General features: G+C 37.1%; 1 protein-coding gene across 1 annotated transcript; it reads right to left on the bottom strand.

Annotated features, from left to right (window-relative positions):
• Positions 1 to 11,338: 11,338 nt before the first annotated feature.
• On the bottom strand, positions 11,339 to 13,897 carry LOC148033619 (uncharacterized). Its single transcript, XM_087682337.1, has 2 exons — positions 12,199 to 13,897; positions 11,339 to 11,973 (listed from the first exon to the last, which is right to left on the bottom strand). The coding sequence occupies exons 1-2, from the start codon at positions 13,149 to 13,151 to the stop codon at positions 11,808 to 11,810; spliced, it is 1,119 nt and encodes a 372-aa protein (XP_087538463.1). The 5' UTR covers positions 13,152 to 13,897; the 3' UTR covers positions 11,339 to 11,807.
• Positions 13,898 to 22,655: the final 8,758 nt, after the last annotated feature.

Genomic DNA, 22,655 nt, shown 5'->3' with positions numbered 1-22,655 from the left:
AGACTTTGTCAAGGAGTTAAAATACTAAGAATGCATGCTATGGAGGATCACGGATGAGCAAATAGACAATCATAATGAGGCAGAAGCATTGACAAGGAAGAACAACTAATATTATCCAAGCACAATGCAAGTACAACTGATTGATAATGACTGATGGAATGAGTGTGGGGATGAGCGCCTTTTATAGGCTTACAGTAGGTGGTATTGGTAGGTGGAGATAGGTGGAAATGGACCATGGTATTCAACAACTGTGGTTTTAATAAACCGTGCATAATGGATGTGATTGCACATTTCTCACACCCCTCCTCAATCACAACCAGAAAAGACACTGAGTATACATAGGCTGTTGTGAGTAGAACCTTGCTAAGTGTAGACATGGAAGAAAAAAAACAACCATACAAAGCTAGAGGCTATTACAAGGCCTCAGTAAGTGTGTAGAGGCTGTAGTGTGCAGCGGCTACATGAAGAGTTTTAGGAGCTTATGGTGGGAACATAAGGCAAGTCCACATGTTGAACTTTAAAACAGTCTTTCATCAGAAAATGAGCTAGAAAAGAGGGATTGGTGAGTCTTATCCTTTTGATCTTGGGTTTCTTCTTCTCCTTCTTCTTCAATGTTCTCTTCATCTTCTTTGACTGTAGCAAGATATGCTCTTTGAGACTTTTTCTTAGCATTGCAGAATTTCTCAATATGCCTAGGTTTCTTACAAAAGTCATAGACTATGCTCTTCTTCCCTTTCACATAGAGGAGTTGTTGGTCTCCTCTTGGGATGCTTGTTTCTCATTTGTTCTTGATCTTATTTTCCTCTTCCAGGAGAGAGGCTTTGATGTCCACAAGTTTTGTCTTTGGCATGTTGATTAATGTGGTAGACACATTGTCAAACTGAGGTGGAAGACTTTTGAGAATCATCCCAATGCAAATCTCTTCATCTATCTTCAAGTTTATTCCTGCAAGTTGTGTCAACAAGCTTTCCATATAATTCAAATGAGTTGTAAGTGAGGTATTACTTGCATGTCAAGCCTAAAAATTTCAATTACTAAACCATATTTTGAGGATTTGGAATGAGCTCCAAATAAGGTTTCTGATCGATCCCATGTTGCGTAAGAGGTTTCACAATCGTCAACATGATGAATGTAGCTGTCATCAAGTTCGAGCTTGATAATAGCTTGAGCCTTATCATCATTTTTATCCCATACAACTAAAAGTGCACCTTCCCTTGGTTTCTTCTCTTGACCGATTGTGATTGACCACAAGCATTAGGATCAATTTGATCCTAGTTTGCCATGTATGGAATCCAACACCATTGAATCGGGATGTCGGTGAATCCTTGCCCATTTTGAGATTGCAGAAGAGACACACTATATACACTCCCAAATACTATATCATATTGATCACAATCTACATATATATAAGTGAGACCCAGTCTAGATAGAGTGGTGAGCTATATATAGCTCCAGCAAAATTTATCATAGCCAAAGTATAAGTGACTCGAAGAATAAATTGCTCTTTTTCACTAGCTGTTTAGTATCAAGAGATACTATGCAATTTAGTGACTATGATACCCTTGAAGTTGAAATCTTCAAGATCTGATGCAAGTCCGAGTCTTCCCCTCCTTGATTTGATGCTAGAGTTGCAAAAACAAATTTGTTTTGATTAGAGGTAAAGCTAATTGTGTTAACTGACATTAGTGCTAAAAGCACTAGATGAGTGTCAATGGACACTGTTTCTTAAAATGCTTGAGAATCTTGTTGTTGAGAAACTTGTTAAGATCTCCTCTCCTTGATGGTAAATAACTTGAATGCTTGCTGAAGATTGAGTGATGGAGTAGATTAGAGAGTCAATGACTTGATTTGAGCCACAAGAGTGAGAGAAGGAAGTAAAACAAGAGCTTGAAGCTTGATAGCTATGCAGTCTGCATTAGGGTGTCAGGGGGCAGCCTGGTTTTTCACCTCCTGTGAGCTGAATACTTGATCATTTCCAAAAAAAAAATGATAGAAATGAAGCTTAGGAAGTAGGCTATCAAATCCCTATGATGCTCCTCAGCATCGTGAAGAGTGTAGGCGGAATCAACTGTACGAACAATAGAAGGCACAAAAAACACAGCGACTGAATGATGCCGCAATGCTACAGTGTGGAGTCAACAATTTTATAGTTTGAGGTAATAGGGAGGGGTGCCCTAAGTTAGGGAAGGTTTTCCCTGAAGAAAACACGAGCTGAAATGGCCTAGATTGGGAGCTACAAGTCCTCCACTGAAGGTGGGTAGCTATGGAGGTTGGTGAGAGATCCAAGGAAAAGTGGAGGGAGCCAAAAATTCAAACTGAAATGACTCAATTAGTGGCCTGATAAATCATTAACTTAAAACCTGCTCTGATACCATGTTAAAATACTGAGAATGCATGCTATAGAGGAACACTAATGAGAAAATAGACAATCACAACAAGGCAGAAGCATTGACAAGGAAGAACAACTAATATTATACAAGCATAATGCAAGTACAAGTGATTGATAATGACTGATTGAATGAGTGTGGGGATGAGTTCCTTTTATAGGCTTACAGTAGGTGGTATTGGTAGGTGGAGATAGGTGGAAAGGGACCACAGTATTCAACAACTGTGGTTTTAATAAACCATGCATACATGACCTAGTCTAAATCTTTATTTGCAGTCAGTTTCTTTGCCTTGTTTGTCCCATACAAAGAGGCTGTGGTGGATGTGATTGCATATTTCTTACACTGTGGCTGGCAAAGTTTGTTCATTGCAACCTCCTAAAAAACTAGGGTCTCTCTTGATAAGATTATATGTAGACTTTAATGATGTATATAGCTCATCAATGGATTGAATGTCCAAATATTTTAGGAGGATTGTTTCTTCGTCTTCCTCTTTGAAGGTATTAACAACTTGCATTAAAAGAAGACAATATAAATTAGTATGCTACTACATCATAAGTTAATTAGCTACTTCATAATTTTAATATATAATAACATTGAGTTACGGATGAAGTTCCTAAAGACACTTTTACATTAGGAGAATCCACTTTTTTTGACGAATCAATATGGTTGAGAGCCTATAGTGCAAACAAAAAATTAAAATTGAAAAAATAAAATTATATCACATTACTTTAAAAAAATGCAAAGAAGTACCTTAGATTGTTTCTTCTTTTTCCCCTTACTATGTTTTTGGTGTTGCTTACTCTATTTCATTTTCTCGCTCATCTTATCATAACAAGTTTGTAATTAGATATAATTCATTAATTGGATCTATTAAAACAAATGATTGAGGGATGGCTAAGCATACCTTTTGTACACGAACACTTTTCTATGCAGTTTCAATCTCCTCAAGATCTTCAAATGTATCCTGAGGAATAGAGCATTCACTACTATATGAACTCTACAATACAAGAAAAATAAAATTCAATATATATATATATATTCATATATAAGCACACAAAATCAAGAATATTATATAAAGAAAATACTCATACGTTTGCGATTCCTTGTAGAAGCTATACCAACCATTTCATCATCTTTTTTATGTTTGTTGAAAGTAGAGACTGAATCAAGGGGTGGGCCATCATTTTGTGATTCCAACTAATACAAGTAGGAAAATTAAAGTCAATATCCAAATTTTATAATTTCAAATATCAAACTATATTAATAAGTAAACGTGTACATACATGCACTGTGCTATTCTCTGAAAAGATACATTGATCTTCCACCATAAGTTGTGGATAGTATACTTCACCATTTGTTTCCTAAAATTTTGGAGAAAGTATACATAATGAAAGGTAAATATATATAAGCAACTTAAACATAAAAGATTATAATAATTAATAAATAATGATGGTTACATTAAAAGATAACACTTAAGATGAAAATGTATAAATCTTACCAATTTTCCTTGCATATCTTCTTGCTCAAAGCTACGATTCTCCTCCTATAAAAAAAAACATAATTGTGTCCATTAATGCTAATTCCATCTATATATAATCTGATAATAAATAACTTACCAAAGATATATCCATAGAAGATGATATTTTCCTCTTGAGTTGCTTTTTGAAATTTTGAGCAACAGAAAGATAATACTGATATACATCATCCTTCTTCCAAAGGTAAGTAGCACTAGGAAACTCAAGGGGTAAAATTTGATCATAGTTTTGATCTATGATCTCTAGAATTCTTTGTTTGTCATCTCTATTATCATGAAACTGCAGATCCTTGCCAAACTCATGGTTCTTGACCCAATCCTACACTTTTTTGTGATTGGCACAATATCTAACATTTTTCATATCTCTATAGTACTTCAGTAAAAATGGTTTCCCAAACTCATCTTTGTATTCTTGACTAATCTTTTTAGGTGGTCAAAAAATTTGGTCATACGTAGGAGTCTTCATCAAAGACACATCTCTTAATTGTATATTATTGATTTGCTTCTGAGGTGATAATTGGACTCTTTTACTTTGCATTGAAATTGATTTACCCATGCTTAGTGTTTGCTCAAAACTATCATTCTTCGATTTCAATTCCTCAATTGTTTTTTGCAAAGTGACAATGGTATGCATCATTGAATCTAGAGTTTGCTGACTTGGGGAGGCCATGAGATAAGCTAAAATTAAATTGAAAAAAATGTATCAATATTCAACCAACAAAAAATCATTTCATTCTTTATAAAAGGATACAACAAAATCACACACACACACACACACACACACACACACACACACACATATTCTTTTAATCAACAAGTTTTTAAGTTTTAAAGAAAAATAACATATAGCAATATAAAATAAAAATCAAGCTGGCATTAACCATCCCTCTCTCATTGTTGGCCATTACCCTGGTTACAATGTAGGAAACAAGAGTCCTACTTCACTTCTAGTGTCTTATATGATAATCTAGGCTATGGATATTCAGCCTTCATTAATCTCATTGGATTCATGATGCCAAAATTAGGCCTTTCATGTGCATGCAATTGGTCACTATTGCATGTTACTTGACTCAGAGCATACATAATGTACAAGATAATCAAATAAATAAGGATTGATGCTAGAAATCTTGAAATCACCCAAATTCTTTAAAATCAAGCAACTACAAAGCTAGATAATAGGAAAAGGTGAAAGAGATAACTTTGACGTAGAAATCCAAAAGCATGGAACCAAACATCACTTACAATCTCTGATCGAATACACTTGATCTTCTAGGAGTGCCACAACAAATGTCCTCGAATTGCCCTCATGTTGTAGCTTTTAGAGAAACAAATGATTTGATATGAATGATTGATTACTTGTTGATAATCGAAGTATTGCCTTGAAAAGTGTCCTTCAATGCTTGATAACAATACTTATACTAAGCAATTGATGACTACAACACAGTCATGCATCCGAGGCAATCGGTGAACAAGGATGAGATTGTGTGCATGTGAGAAGATGGACCTAGTTGTGCGAGGGAGAATGACAATGAGATTGCGTGAATATGAGAAGTTGGAACCTGATCGTGCACGTGAGAATGTACATTTCTTGAATCTAATAAAAATTTTCTTGGAAGTCTAGTTCCCTTAGCAACTTTGCTAACTCATTCAATCCTAGGAAAATAAGCTTGGTCATCAATTTATAAAATTAATTGGTCAAAGCACCCGCCCCATAAGATACCATTTCCCTTAAACTAAAATTTGGCAACTTCACCTTTATGTTTTTGCAAATCTTCTATTCACTAAATATGAGACCACTTGTATGCCTTGTAACATATGCAAATTTACTGAATCCAAATTAGTAATATAGGGAGAATTTTTCATTATTCCTCTATTCTCATTGCATTTCTTTTAAGCCTAAAATATCATGCAATAACAAACATTATAACATATCTACCAGTAGAATCTATTGCTACCTCTGCATAGTATGCCCCCTATACAATTTTCCCAAAGATGAACCTCAATTAGATGACTTTAGACTTGACTACTTAAAGTACTAATCGCCCCTACCAATGCCCATTGACCTTTGAGTTCATGCTTCTATACTACATATCAATAGCATTTTCTAACATTTCTATATTGCACATCATAAAATGTAGGTTTGCTCAGTGAGAACTAATAGATACTTCGGTTGCACATATAGCCTATCTTGTAATCATCAACAGTGCACCATCTCTTCTTTACTTTCATTACACCTATAAGGCCATGGGAGAAAGAGAGTATTGTGATTAGGATACACACTTGTAGATGGATACATTTAAATAGGAAATTTTGTCAAATTCATCTCAAGATTTTGAATTTGCAAACCTCAAAGAATCCATCAAGATATATTTTGGACATGCTCTGCAATATTCAAGAAGAACAAAACGTTAAATCAAATCGAGTCAAATTGATATAATCCCTTGATCAGTTAAAATGGGATGGTTTCAAAAGAGGTTTAGTACCCCTTACTGAAGATCAAGATACAGTACCTAAAATCCACCTTCTCCTTGTAAAATTGGAACTTGAACAGAACATAGAGGAGAATCTATTGGTAGAATTCATGTCAAGAGATAGAGACCATTTGTTCTTTCCATACAAAAGATACCTATATTCCCTATCTGCTCTTTTATACTTGGTATCAGCACCACATGTTTCTCATATTTTAGACATTCCAAGCTCCATTTGCATGGAGCTTATAAATATTTGTTGACTATGAAGCATGAAGCATAAGAGCCAATGTGCTAGCATGCCACCTACTTGGCCTATGCTCGAGGAGAACACCTAGGCTATCTGAAACCTAACTGCCCTTCCACATGCACCAAGGGGTCGCATGACAATCAAGGTCACAATGCAATTGGCAATACCATCAAGCACCCATATGATTGTCACTTCCCTCAAAACTATAAGAGGTAATTACACTCTTCCACTTTAACTAAGAGTAGGTGCACATAAATGACATTTGGCCCCCCTCCAATAAATTCATTAACCTACTTCCTAACTCACACGAAGGAACACCTACTCACTATGACCTTCCAAACTAAATTGGCAATAGTTATGTGAGTTAGCAACAATGTAATATTATAAGATGAGACCCAAACTCCTGACCCTCAAATTTGGACATACACTTCTAATGATCATTGAAGATACAAAGTGCAAACATGTCAAAGTAGAGGTACAACACTAAACATAGTCTTAGCACAAGAAAGATAGGCAATATGAGCATGGAAGGAAGATTTGAAAAAGAAATAATGTTGGTTAAAAGAGAAATCCAAGAAAAGAGCACACTCTCAGCATACATGCTACAAAAGGTTGTCCAAGATGAGCTTATCAAGTACCTTGGTACCGAGATTTCTATGAGAAAGGAGAAGCTTGAAGGGAGATGTACAAAGAGGGAAAGCATGCTCAATGAAATTGTTTCCTTGCACTATGGTTCAATACATTTTTAATATTTGCATGGTGCAAAGAGATGAGAAAGAAATCCAACATAGGACCAATATTAATGATTGCTATATAGAGACATTGTTGATGTACATGTCATATGAGAAATATGACATTGAATAAGATAGTTCTACTCCCATTTCCTAGTCATCAAACTCAAGTGGCTCTTACACTATCCGACATGGCTTGATATAAGGTAGTTGCAATAGTTGTTGGGTCCTATCTCCATGGCTCGATATAAGGTAGGTGCAAGAATTGTTGGCTCCTATTTCATAAGGTCATACAATTGTCATCTCAAGGCTCCTTTTCACATGCACATCATTGCTATGATTTAACATTATATTAACAATGCATGTATTAATATATGTTGAGGTGATCCTTGCTTGATAGGATCATGCCTTCTTCCTCAAATAACTTGCTTCCAACTCAAAAGTCTACAACAATAGGCATAATTACTAAGAGACATTGTTTGTATGCATGATCAATTTTGGCAAAGAGAAACAATTTAAAGTTACTAATAGTGTACTTACCAATACAAATGATGTACCACACGTCCATGATAGTTGTGTGATCTCCTAGCGCTTTAAAAATTTTGGAGCTTGGTCGAGCTAAATGGGTTTTCATCTCATCTTGTGAGCTCTACTACCTCTAGGTATAAATAAATGAGTTCTTATCTCATCTTATGATATTTTCCTAAATTAGAAGGTTCATCTTTATTGTTAGAATATTAAGTAATCCAAAATGTTTTCAACCTCTTGTGATAGACCTTACAAGGATGTTATCCGAACCTCCTATCTTGTAAAGCTAAAATTGTTGGTCAATCTAAGTGCCATTGTGATAGTTTTGTGCCATTTCTCTAAATGATATAGTAGTTGAAGAAATACGCAAGACACGAACCTTTTATAAGAACTCAAAATAGACAAAAAAAAAGGGCAATGTTGCATGTGCACCCTCGTTCATTTAGAAGTTTTTAGTTAACACACACACACACACACACACACACACACACACACACACAAATTTTTAAATCATATACCATTACATAAATTAGTAAGTTTTCCTTTTCTATTTGCCTTAACAAAAATACACATTTTTAAAGGGCAGTCCATTACATAAATTAGTGAGTTTTCCTTTGCTTTTGTCTTCACACTTTGATGGTTCATAAAGGAAAGTCATAATACCTAATCTACTAAAATTGTGGTATGAGAAGTTCTAATATAAGCATGGAAAAGCAAGATGGATCAAGAATGGCTTCAAATTGTATATGATAGCATGGATAAATTCAAGACAATACTTGATTTGCATAAGAAAATCCTCCTTAATTGATATTTTGCTCCGCTTAAACATGAGTACTATGACAATTATTGAAGTCTAGTTGACAACAATTGACATTGATTAAAAAAATGTGTGAACATTTCATTTCTAATGTATTTTGATTATGTTGAGAGAGAGAGAGAGAGAGAGAGAGAGAGTGTGTGTGTGTGTGTGTGTGTGAGTGAGTGATTGAGGGAGTTAATTTAGTAAATCTATTACATTTGATAGCATTGAATAGGCTCACTTATGAGGTTATCTTAAGTTTTACACAAGCATGAAAATATTCAAGTGTCATAAAAGAAGGAGAACATGCATGCACATGCATATTTAATCATCCACATGTAAAGAAATGAAGGACTGAGATGATGTGCATGTGTGTGTCGTGCATTTAAAAGTTTATGCCTTGCAATGATCAAGATTCTCACCTAAGTTTCACATTTTTCAATTCATATAAAATATATCTCTCTTGCAATGCATACCATGTGCATGCACAATTTTTATAAATGAAAGTACATGCAAATGCATGATTATCAAGATATCAAACATAAACCATGCATGAGAATATGAATATATGGATATGCAAGAATTGAATTGACAAGTTTGTGTTCTAATAATTTTGCATGTTTCTTATGATATCGTTATAAAATCTCCATACGTATTACATCACTCTACAATTCTATACATCCTCCCCTTTGCATTGCAAAACTATGTTTGGTGCAAACAATGGTTACAAGGAAAGATTATTCCATCATTGCCTCTACATGAAATAGTATGTTCTAGGTGAAAAACATGCAAGAGGAGATTGAGAACATAAGCTACACTAATAACTCTCCTATGCTTGGCAACATCATAGGTTGAGGTACAATACACTAGCATACCATGCTTGTAACAACTTCTTAGCTTGGTTATATAGACATTATTATTTACTATAACTAAAAATTTATTTGTTTGGTTTGCTATATATACATTTATTTTACTTTTTTAGCTTTATATACATTTATCTAGTAAAATTAAAACCTAGTTTAAATCCAAAATTTCCTACATGGTAACTAGAAAATTTTCATACATTTACGAGCTAAGAGTCATTTTACTAGTTATCACTTCATTGCTATGTAATAAAATTAAAAACCTAGTTTGAAGATGAAAATTCCTACTTACTAACTAGGAAAATTAGTTCATTTACTAGATGTTTGTATTTTTACTATCTAGTCCGCGTGTGCGCGTAGAACGTCTTGTTATGCATCCATCAAATTCTACGGCCAAGGTTGTGCATCAAGAATTAAATCCATTGAAAGGACGTATCGAGTCTTATTGTCTCGTTATGGCAAGTCATATTGTATATTCCCTACGGAATGTAGGGCAATCTTATGCATCCTTTAAACTTCAAATCTGCATCCTTCGATCTGCGCCACTTTGGCTTAACGGAGATCTTACAGGTTGTTTGAGCTCACTCAAACTTTTTCATTTCTTCATGAACGACGGGTAATTATGGTCGTGAGCTGTAGATGTATATATATACACAGTGCATCCTCTCTCTCCGTCTATATCGATCGCAGCCTACATACATGACTGACGATGGTTGGAAGGGCAGCCGTGGTTCACTCTTTTTACGTGGCTTCGGAACATTCTATGCATAAAAGGTTAATTGTAGGGAGAAGAGAACACCATGGGGATTATCTATATTCATGCCAAGTGAGTGAGCTAATGGCCAAACATTGGGACATGTGTCATTTTCTTACATAGATCTCTTTGGCATGCGCTCATCTACACTGTCACATCGAGTAACACGTAGGACTTCAAGTAGCAACCATGTGCCCAACATATCCATGAAGAAAGAAGAAGGAAGATGGAGGTGTAGGGAAGTCTCATTCTTAGCCATGTTTGGAAAACCTACTCTCAATACAATCGATGTAATGGAAAACAAAGCCAATGAATGAAATTGTACGTAAAAAGCTTGTCTGATAAGTCAAAGGATGGACTCCTGCTTCAGTCTAACGATGTAATACCCCTGCTTCAGTCCAACGATGTAATACCCCTCTTTTTTATACTTTATTAATACAACTTGTTGTTTCCACGAAGAAAAATAAAATTGGTCATACCTTATGATCCACTTGGTTGGTGATAATAGCAACTACAATCTCTCATGTAAGTGGAGTTTTAATCGTAGATGAAAGACATAGAAAAGTGCAAGTTCCCAACATTATAGTCACCTTTTCTTTCAAATGTCAATAGTGACTAGATGTGTAGTTATTGCCATTGCATCCTTTATTGGATGCACCTACATCATTGCCCCAAGTCTTGAACTTGGTAGAGAGGAGTGAAGGAACTACAGCCACACATATTATTTTGACTCCATTCACTCTGGTTAGTCAAATGGGCCTAGGAGTGACCCAACTCTAAGGTTCCAAAGGAAAAACAATGTAACTGGCCAACCTATTGACTTGTTACAATGATTTCTCTGCTGACTCGCATTCAATGTAGAGAGAAAGGTCCCACGAGGAAAAGCAATGAGAATATAGAGTAGTATCTTTAGGGTCCCGAATCTATACCTTGAGCAAAAACAATAAAAGAAGACATTTACTTCACTTACACAATGGACAATTATTTTTGCAAGGAAGAAAGGGTAGCGCAGAATTTTTCGAGACTACTCCGAAGGTAAATTTATCTCTTATGAAAGGTTTGATCCTTGAAAAAGTCTCTCTAGTCTCCATATGAAAGGCATACAAGGCAAATGTGGTACAACTATCCAAACAAATGGGGCTACTTACGTGAGTTTCACAACCTTGGCAAAAACAGCAAAAGTTTGGTAAAGTTACGGAAACATTTGCTGCTCGCTTTGCCGGTTAACAGCCTAGAGCCACAATAGACCAATAGAAATAGATGTATCGAAGCTTCGATAAAAGCAAATTTAACCTAAAATCCAATGAGAGCTATGGTAACGATTGGAAAAGGGCCGTGGGAAGGTAGGTGCTCCTGTGCAAGTGAGAGGCAGGGGAGCGCATCCACGTGTTCCTTGTGCACAAGGGCATCGTGATAGGAATATCCACACTTTGCTTGCGCGGCATCGATGTGGGCTTCATTGGAAGATGGGGCTTTCAATTGATCGTGAGTCACTAATTCTTTTCGCCTCCATCCTCTCTTGAGTTGGCTCTAAGTGATTGTTGCGGCTGGTGATTGTGGCGGTGCCTGTACGTGAAGATGCAGTGGCCTTTTCTCTCACTCGACAGCTCCGCCATCTTCTTAGCTGGGCAGTTCTTTCTCGCACACTTAAAATAAGATCTGTTGCCATCAATGAGGACGATGTCTGATTAGTGATTCCAGCACCAAAATTCGCTTGAAGGTTTTAGATTACCCTATCTACGAATTTCGACTGTGTGTTGCATGAACACAGCGCTATTCTTCGCTAACACGCGCGTTATTATTCTTCCACAGACATGATAATATGATAGGCATACTGTATATGGCCTTCCATGCATTCTTTATCTTGTGAAAGAGGGCAGTTACCTTGGGTGATCATCTCTCTTTGACTTGATCTTCTTCTGGCCATATTTATGCCAAACGTAGCCGTCATGCAGGTCAAGCTTTTCTGATTCGACATATATCATTACTGGCTTATCACGATCATTCTCTTCGGGCATGCCTCCAACTAAATTGCTGCTAAAGAATTCATGATCTGCTGCTTCCTTTCCCACATGGTTATGCGTGACGTTAGGGAAGCTCCATCTTGGCCATGAGATTGTATCTTCCTGCTTGACGCACTTGTGACCAGTATCCTGGGCCGAATTGGGTATCTGTGGACTTGTTACGTTGCTTATATTGTCCGACATGAAGGTGGCAGGAGTTAGGCCGTGTATCTGTGGACTTGAGACATTGCTTATAGTACCCGACATGGTGGCAGGACTAAGGCCCTGTAGATTCGGCACTATTGATGTGCCATGAGGTAAGAAATTGTCATCTCCTTGGCTGGAGGACTGGCCATCTATGAGCGAGGATTCACCCTTGTGGCATGGAAGCCCCTCAACTGGGACTGATTCAAGAAACGTGTCCAGCAAATCCATGAAATCTTGATCAGTATCAGTCATATAAAGCTGATCCTGACCACCAGCGGTGATTTCAGAGCCTGATAAGGATGGAGGTTGTTGGTTTGTATCACGATGATCCTGGAGGGGAGGAACGAAATACTCCGGCTCAAGGACATAAGAGGTGATAATTAGAGGTGGAATTGTACTGTTGACCGAGGAAAGATGGAGGGGATCATTCACTATAATATGAGCATGGGCTGATAGCTGTGATGAGGAATATGATGATAATGATGATGATGAAGAGGGGATTAACGAGGAAGGGGGGGAGGAACAACGTGTGTTATTAACGTGGGCATTGTTGCTGCTTCCAGGCTCATGTTCCAAGGAACTGGTAGCAGCTAAGAATGGGCAGGTTTGTTGCAGTCGAGGAACCATGATTGATTACAGAGAGTGACTAGAGTGTTTGAAATTAAGAGCTGGTTGACCCAAATGTCAGTTTTGAAGTAGACAGATTTGAAATGCTGTCCTGAGCTAATTGTGACTGAAAAAGCACCGAGGAGATCAAATTGAGAGCCCCTATTATATGTGGTAAAGCACCTTTGATTAATGAATGCTACGCTATTATCCCTTCCTCCCACCGCCCACCACTAGCACCTGGCCAGCAATGACCTCTGATTAGCTCTCTTCTAATTCACCACCTCCAACAATCACCTCTGATTAGCTGCTTTGTACTCTCTATCTACTTCACAAACAGCTGCAGGCGTGCATGTGAGCTCTTTGTTGCTGCGCTGGGGGGCCTGTGCGCCTTTTCCACCGCTGGTAGAGCTGCTGTCCGTGGCAGCCAGCACCGATCAGCTGAGTAAATAATGTATGCGCCTACACTACAACCGGTGCTACCCCCACAAAATACCTCCAATTACGATCAGAAGCTAGATTCTACAGTTTGGAAACAGCAATGGCACCGGCTAGAGCTCTATCAGGAGCGCAACTGCTCAGTGAGGCAACACTTTCTGACACCACTACATGACCTGCACCCTGATAGCCCCTCGATGGCGACGGCCTCAGACTGCAAAACCAGTTTCAGGCAAGTGAAAGTATCTATCTATCTATCTATAATTGACACACCATCCTGATCAAAACTCCCCGATCTCACTATCAGCAAAGAGGGTGCGAGAGGGAGGATAACCTAACGAGAAATTGAGGGCTGAATGAGAGCAATTAACTACAAAATCACCGACCTGTGCTGCAAATAAATCAGTTGTGCCGATGAAAATGGCCGACGCTGCAGCCGTGTCGCAGTGACGCGGGCGGATAGTTAAGGTCCCACACGGCTTGACTTCCTAAGAACACGCATTTCTATCTAGTCGCGCTTACCTTAGCCGCGTCTGCAGTACTGAAGGTTTTTACTCGAGACCGTCAACTTTTATCTCGACAATCCTTTGCAAGTTGCAACAACAATGTTTACGACGAACGTACAATGTTTTAATTGCCGTTGTTAGTGGAATACTTTCTGTGATCTGCGATTGTGAATAATCTGTTCGGACCAGAAAAGCTGAGATTCTTTGGGACTTTACAAGGCAAATTATTAGGAATTTAGGGAGTGAGTAACCCGAAGGTACGATGAAACGAGGAAGAGATGAGAAGAATCTTAATTCATGTCTCATTGTATATTTATATCATTGTTTCATTTACAAGTTTTGCTAAATAGCACTTTTATACCAATCTATTTTTATCTTTCATTCCAACAATGACCTAAAGTAGCATTTTCCATAAAGAATATAACGTCATTGTATGTACATTTTTTATGAAATTCTTATTTTGATGTGCAACTATAAATAACTAGTTCACATAGAAGAAGCCGAGAAAATTTTCAACTTTCAACATTACAAAAGAGAAAGAAAGGAAGAAGGATATGATGAAAAAACTAGATATTAGAAGAATTATATTCTTCTCTCATTGCATGCTTATATTTTTTACATCATGTTGTTCTTTCTTGCTTTTGCTTTAAATCTAATATATAACTTGTGTTTTATTGAATGTTTTCCATATTTCAATCATTAATTGAGAAGTTATTATCATAAAAAATTGATCCAGGCTGCACTATATTGTATGCTGACGTTGCCAAATGATTTGGTGTGAAAGGGATAAACACACTAGGTCTAAGAAGAAAGTTCAATGGTACGCAAGTCAAATGTAAGACATGAAGAAGAGGAGAGAAGGGTTTATGAATGGTAGACAAGGAATTAAACAATAAACTTCAATCAAGTTTGTATAGTCATGTATGCAACTAACAAACACATAACCGAATAATAACCAGCAGGAATATCAATTCTAAAAACCATTCTCATCATGGTTCCAATTTGTATCAATCCTAAGAACATGATTAGTGGTATGTTACACTATGGATAGCATAAATGGTTGTGATGTTTAACTTTAGGCTTAAGCATACACGAGAACAATTCCAGGTATATTCAACCCAAATAACTTGTAAAACCTTGTTATAAGCAATTCATAAACCCTTCTTGCCCATATATACATTAATCTATGTATACAAAACAATATAGATGTCATAAAAGCAACATTTTTGCCAATGAAGACAAGGCACAATAAGTGCTCAAAACTGAGTAAAATGATTGAAGTTATGGTGCTATCTTGAATGCCGTTATGCTACAACAATGATTTCTTCATATTCAAGCCAAAAGTAGCTAAGAACTCCCTTATTCCTATGCATCAAGTATATCAATTTCTTGCCTTATTTATATACCCAAAAAGCATGTATTTTAACACTCTAACAACATGCATATCTTTGAGAAGTTGAGGCACAAAAATTTAGCCCTCTTTTACTACTATATTCAAATGTGAATTACAATGATTATCCTTCAAACATTAGGCCAAAGAAATCAAAAAACTTATGCATCAAGTACAACACTTTCTTGCATCATTTGCATACTTGAAAAGCATGCGTAATTTGGCTCTTCCAAAGTATTTCAGAGAAGTTGAAGAACAACAATTTAGCCCAAAAATCTATGTATTGTAGTAATATATATATAGTAGCAAATATTTATATATCAAAGCCTTCAAAAGCATTGGAGTTGTCTTTTTCGTCATGCCTTTGCTAGTAGCCTTCTTGAATCCTCGCCCTTCAAGCCTTGATTATCATGCACAAAAGGTAACCTTTCCCTTTCCGTTTGCACATGTTTTCTGCTATGAAATCGTGCTGTGCATGAAAGTAATTCCCCTCAAAATTATATGCCATATTTTCAAAAGGTTTGGACATCCCTATGTAAAGTGGAAATTTTCATCTCCTATGTAAAGCATCTACTATATGCTTTGATAGATCTTGTCCCTCTTGAACTTGCAAACGACTTAGAGCCATCTCTACATGCTTGACACATGTAAAATCTTCTAGTCAAGTTCTCGCATTGTCCACCACTCCATGAAGTCGAGTTCAAGAAGCTCCTATATGAATATCATACAAGCCCATATGAAAGTAACCTATTCATGGCTTTTTGATTATGGACATGTAGCCACATGATATCCACCCCTTACGTCCTACACTTCTTAATCATCAATAGGTTCAAGGTTTTCTTCTTCATCCACAATGTCATCCTCTTCATGTTCTTTAATCTTGTTCCATGTATTTTCAGCCTCATAGTATAGTTTTTCAATATAAGTGTCAAATCCCCCCTTCTCTTGAATAGTTTGATATGTTTACTAGCTATGGGTATCCTTAGTACAATCCCATCCAACTCAAAAAGATAGAATGTGGCATTGTCATAAGCATACAACACAATATATGGACAACCCACCACTTGAAAACTTTTCTAATAGTATACTATGTTGATTATCCATGCCATTATCATACACAAGTACCCAATTTCACTCCTCTATAGTTCTTGATGCCAAAAGGATGTGCACTTAGGCCAAAAATACACTGGTTCTTTGACAAGAAAGAGGATCAGGAATGATAGAAGTAGCTCAACAATAAGAGAAGCTTTAAGTATTTTGCATTGCAAGAATCAAAAGCCAGATTACAATCCTTCACAAAAGCTTCAAACCCAAATCCCAAATTTTGTAAGAAAATAATCTAGATATTAGGCCTCTACTTCATCCAAGCACTTCCAATGCTTAGGAGTGATCGAAACTAACTCTGAACTCTACTTAACCCTCCACTTCATCCAAGTAGTGCTTGAAGCCAAGCTGCTAACCTCTCAAAGTGTATGTCTCTATAGATATGAGAAAGAACCTGGTTACCTTAGGATTGGTCTTTGACAAGCCCCTAAAGAGAACCCTTATTAAGTCACCTCAAAGTGTATACTTTTGTAGATATGAGAAAGAGCTTGATTACTAACATTGCTTCTCCTTATAAAGTCATTGCAAGATACAAGCCTCATACTGACATTCAAAGTGACGAATATGTTCATTAAAAAAATTACCCCCATCATCGCTAAATGCATCGGCATTAGCATCTTCATAGAACCGTCACTATTGGCATCACTACAATGAGTGACGCAAATACCGATGCTAATAGCGACAATTTGTGACGCATATTGCAATGCCAATAGCGAAGCATGTAGGAAAATTTGTGATGCTAATAGTGACGATTACAAAGAAAAAAAATTTGTGGCAAGGTGGCTTACTACCTTGCCACATTTAACACTATGTGTTGTATTTAGATTCTACAAATGGATTACATGTAAAGTATACAATGGTCGTCAAAATGAGCACAAAATGTACTAGAACCCACAAGATAAAAACATAAAATAAATACAAGATCATTGATGAAAACTCATGAAATCATGGCAAATACAAAGGATAATAATAACATAGTACATAGAAGATACCTGCATAAATCACAAGACCAAAAAGGAAGAGGATGTGGGCTCCACGAATTCAAGTGCGAGCTATAGATCCTCGCCATTCAAAAGCTCATCCTGACGCAAGGAGAATCGAACAAACTCTGAAAAAAAGAAAACTAACATCAGTCCACCATACATAATACATTTTTTAAAAAATAATAACTACGGATAAGAAAGGTGAGTGACATACTGGGCCACCACATGTATACAGTCTATCGATCAATGTAATGAGGCCATGTCTCTTTGCATATTGAGTCTCTAGGCCGGTGGGATCGCGGTTTGTAATGGAGTGCTGTAAAGAAAACAAAATACAATTGTTAGAAATATGATTGTCAGCACAAGCAATATTGTAAAAAAGAAAGCGAGAACAAAATAAAAACTTACAAAGTCCTCCAGATATGTCCTATGGCCGCCACTCTTAAGATGATGGACCATCCCTACCTCCAATCCTGCCCTCGCTGCCTTGCACTATTGTCTCCAACGTCTCGAAGAATCTATAGCCACCTCCTTGAGTCTCCGCCAATCATCTACATCGAGCCTCTCGGGTTTGGAGGTACCACTCTTGAGTACCTTGCGTGCATCCAATCATCTATTGACATGGATGCTCACGCACACTCCGTCATCCAGCATGTGAAAAACGTCTCTGCCCCGGTGTGTATCGAAAACTCCTCATGTCAGTATGCTACTATGTAGTCCTTGCTCCCCTCGGGTATGTTCTTCCAATAATCTAAGACATAAAACATAAAATAAAGACAAGATCGTTGATGAAAACTCATGAAATCATGGCAAGATACAAAGGATAATAATAACATAGTACATAGAAGATACATGCATAAATCATAAGACCAAAAAGGAAGAGGATGTGGGCTCCACGAATTCAAGTGCGAGCTATAGATCCTCTCCATTTGAAAGCTCATCCCGACACAAAGGAGCATCGAAGAAAGTTTGCAAAAAAAAAAAACTACACATCAGTCTACCATACATAATGTATTTTAATAAAAATAGTAACTACGGATAAGAAAGATGAGTGACGTACGGGCCACCGCATGCATATAGTCTATTGATCAATGCAATGAGACCATGTCTCTTTGCATATTGAGTCACTAGGCCGGTGGGATCGCGGTTTGTAAAGGAGTGTTGTAAAGAAAATAAAATATAATTGTTAGAAATATGATTGTCAGCACAAGAGATATTGTAAAAATGAAAGCGAGAACAAAATAAAAACTTACAAAGTCCTCCAGATAAGTCCTATGACCGCCACTCTCAAGATGATGGACCACCCCTACCTCCAATCGTGCCCTCGCTGCCTTGCACTGCTCTCTCCAATGTCTCGTAGAATCTATAGCCACCTCCTTGAGTCTTTGCCAATCATCTACATTGAGCCTCTCGGGTTTCGAGGTACCACTCTTGAGTACCTTGCGTGTGTCCGATCATCTATTGACATGGATGCACACACACACTCCATCATTCAGCCTGTGAAAAACGTCTCTGCCGTGGTGGGTATCCAAAACTCCTCATGTAAGTATGCTACTACGTAGTCCTTGCTCCCCTCAAGTATGTTCTTCCAATGGTATAAGACATTGTGCTAAAAATCTTATTGGTTCAACTCTCTCATACGAGCCATCATGGCTCCTGTGATGTCATCTACAAGGTATCGATACCCCTCTGGGGTATGTCTAAGATGTGTCATCTCCTACCTATGACCGCGCTCTTGGGCATAATTAAGAGACCCCTATACAACTGGTATACCCAAGGGGATTGTATCTCTTAGAGTAGTACCCATAGGAGTGCCACCTGCCAAGGTTGAGCAAAAGCTGGAGTCACTTGACTAGACATCCCCACAGGTGTGACAAATCATATAGGTGACACAACTCCACCAGAATGACGAGATGGAGACACTACATTCATACCTCCACAATGACAATCTCAGTCACCCTCTCTCAAACCTGCATGAGAGCGAGGAGTAGCACTTGTATCTTGAGCCAACTACAAGCTCACCTCATCCATGTCTCTACAACATCCCCAAAACCACTCTCTCCATCCAAGTCTGAAGGATTGACCTCGTCTATTAGAAACCAATGCATCAAAGTGTACTGATGTAGATCTAACGGAACGGCCTAATGGTGTCCGAGATAGGTCCTGGTCCACTATATCTCTGAATCGAGCCATTTGATTTGGAGACATACATGTAAATATATCTTGCAACTCCCACTACAAGAGAAAGGCCTTGTAGACGTGCATTTTACACCCAAAAAAGCGGGCGCGTTTATAAGCACGTGTATCAATGCGTCTATTTACGCTAGTATACAGAATGCGTTTATATATCCGCATTTATAAACGTGCCTATAGGTGCAAAAATAAACGCACACATTTTTCATTTCTCATAAAGTCCCTGAATATGACCAAACCTCTTAACAGCTAGTATTTGTTTGAATACATTACCAACTTTACTTCTTTTTTAGTATTATAAATATACATCCAATCATTCAAAGCTAATTATATATGTGTGATTTCATGCCCTATATACATCCAATCATGCCCTATAAAAATGTGATTGGATAGGGCATGATTGGATATACATACGACATAATTACACCTGGATCATAAGGACATGATATACATGTATATACGACATGATATACGTGTATAGGGCATACATGTATAGGACATGATATACATTATCTACTTTACTTCTTTCTGAGTATTACAAATATACATCCAATCATTCAAAGCTAATTATATATATGTGATTTCATGCCCTATACAAATATGATTGGATAGGGCATGATGATTGGATGTACATACAATATATTTATCAAAGAAGTGATTGATATATGCACATGTTGCATCTATTGTGCACTTAACCTAGCCATGGCTAAAACTTATAGATCAAAGGTTGACTTGTGCATGATATATATATATATATATATATATATATATATATATATATATATATATATATATATATATATATATATATATATATATATATATAGAGAGAGAGAGAGAGAGAGAGAGAGAGAGAGAACTGATCAATACACTCACATGTCTCATTTGTTGTGCACTTAACCTAGCCATGCATAAACTTATAGATCAAAGCTTAATCGGTGATTCAAGGGAGTACCCTCACTTTTTAGGGTAGTCCCTTGATTCTCATTATTCTTGAGGAATATACATCACAATCAATACAATCAAAGCAAAAGTAAGACATGCATGCCAATTCATAAAATGAGTAGATTGATGTAAATGAGTTGGCTTGTGCATGTGCAAGCTATTCCAATCATGTCAAGGTGCACTTATAGCTCACATATAATTTTAGATAAGGTGGATCACATGTAGCCAATGTGCACATGTCCTCTTTTCATCATCTTTAGCCAGTGTGTCCACTTGGTGACTAAAATAGATCACTGTAAGAATACTTTGCAATACCAACAAGCCAACTACAAATCTCTTATCTATGAAATGTATAGGTAAATTAACTTGGTTAATTTGATGAGGTCAAGTTTTCCTTCCATGGACAGTGTGGTTGGCTATCTACTTCAAGGTTATGGTAACTTGCAGAAGTCAATGGAGCATCCTAAAAATGACGATACTCTAATTACTATATCAAGTCACTTCGTGTACATATCTTTGATTGATTGATGGATAATATGCATTTCTCTATCTCTTTCATATACACCTTCATTGCATTATCTCTCTTTAGCTAAGTTACCATATATATGTCAATTGACTTGCCAATGTGTTATCTCTTATCCTCAAGCTTTGTTATATATGTCACCACATAGGTCAATTGATTTGCTAGTGTACCATCTCTTATCTCAAGATTTTCTATATATTTCACCAGTATTCTCAATCAAAAACATTATATCAAGAATATCTTGCATTAATCAAGCAGATTGGCCAACCCAACATAAATGAAATTGTATGAATAGTAATGTAGATCAAGATCTTAGCTTAAATCAATGACACCTTTTTGCACAATATAAACTGTTAGAGTTTAACTACAATATAAAATGCTTGCAAATAATAAAGAGGCTTGATTTGTTGGACCACTATGCACATACAATCTATATATGTCATATTCCCTAAATGCATGCATTGATACTTACAACATGGAGGCAAACATTTTGATATTGAAAGACTAGGAAAGTCATGTCATGTTGATCCAAAAACAACCAAAAGCTAGCATCTAATCAGTTTAATTGTTCCTGCATGTCTGTCAGCATGTGTAATAGGTACTATCTGCGCATATACATGTACAATTACACGTGCTTACAAATGCGCTATGCAAATATTTAAAAAAATAAAAAAAGTTGTGGCTTTCTTTTCAAACCTGTGCTTTCCTGCGTTTTTAACGCGTTTTTTGCAATTCGAGCTCGATATCACTACTCATGTCTATTGATCACTTCATGAAGACAATGAGGGAAGGAAATAAGAGTAAAAAGAGGACAGGAGGAAAGAAGAGCCGAAGAGTAAAGAACAAGAGCCAAACAGTAAGAAAGAGAAGAAGATTCATGCAACTTACTAATGGAAGGGACAAGGAGGACAAGGAGCTTGCAACCTAGTCGCTACCCGTCGGAACAAGCGAAGAAGGTGAGTTATTCTTCTCTCTCTCAATCTTGTTTGCTTTCTCTGTCTGTTTGTCTCTCTCTTTCTCTCTTTACATGCTATAGATCTCTCTCAATCACCCTCATCGAGAAATGAGAGTTGCCTAGGAGCTTTATGGGATTTCATGCCCTATACAAATATGATTGGATAGGGCAAACAGCAAGGAAGAGAAGAAGATTCATGCAACTTACTAATGGAAGGGACAAGGAGGACAAGGAGCTTGCAACCTAGTCGCCACCCGTCGGAACAAGCGAAGAAGGTGAGTTATTCTTCTCTCTCTCAATCTTGTTTGCTTTCTCAATCTTGTTTGCTCTCTCTCAATCTTGTTTTGCGCATTTTTAAACCAAGTTTGAAAAAAAATGTCCGATTGTGCGCATCTGTCAGCATGTCCAGATGATGGTGTAGACGCAGATATAGACGCGGAAATAGGTACGCTGACAGACACACATAGAGACGCAGATATAGACGTAGC

This window comes from Lygodium microphyllum, chromosome 7, assembly GCF_053477565.2.
Source record: "Lygodium microphyllum isolate KBCC chromosome 7, Lygodium_microphyllum_v1.1.10, whole genome shotgun sequence".
NCBI lineage: Eukaryota > Viridiplantae > Streptophyta > Polypodiopsida > Schizaeales > Lygodiaceae > Lygodium > Lygodium microphyllum.
The sequence above is the reverse complement of the archived record's forward strand: the minus strand, read 5'-3'. Positions and strand labels throughout refer to the sequence as shown.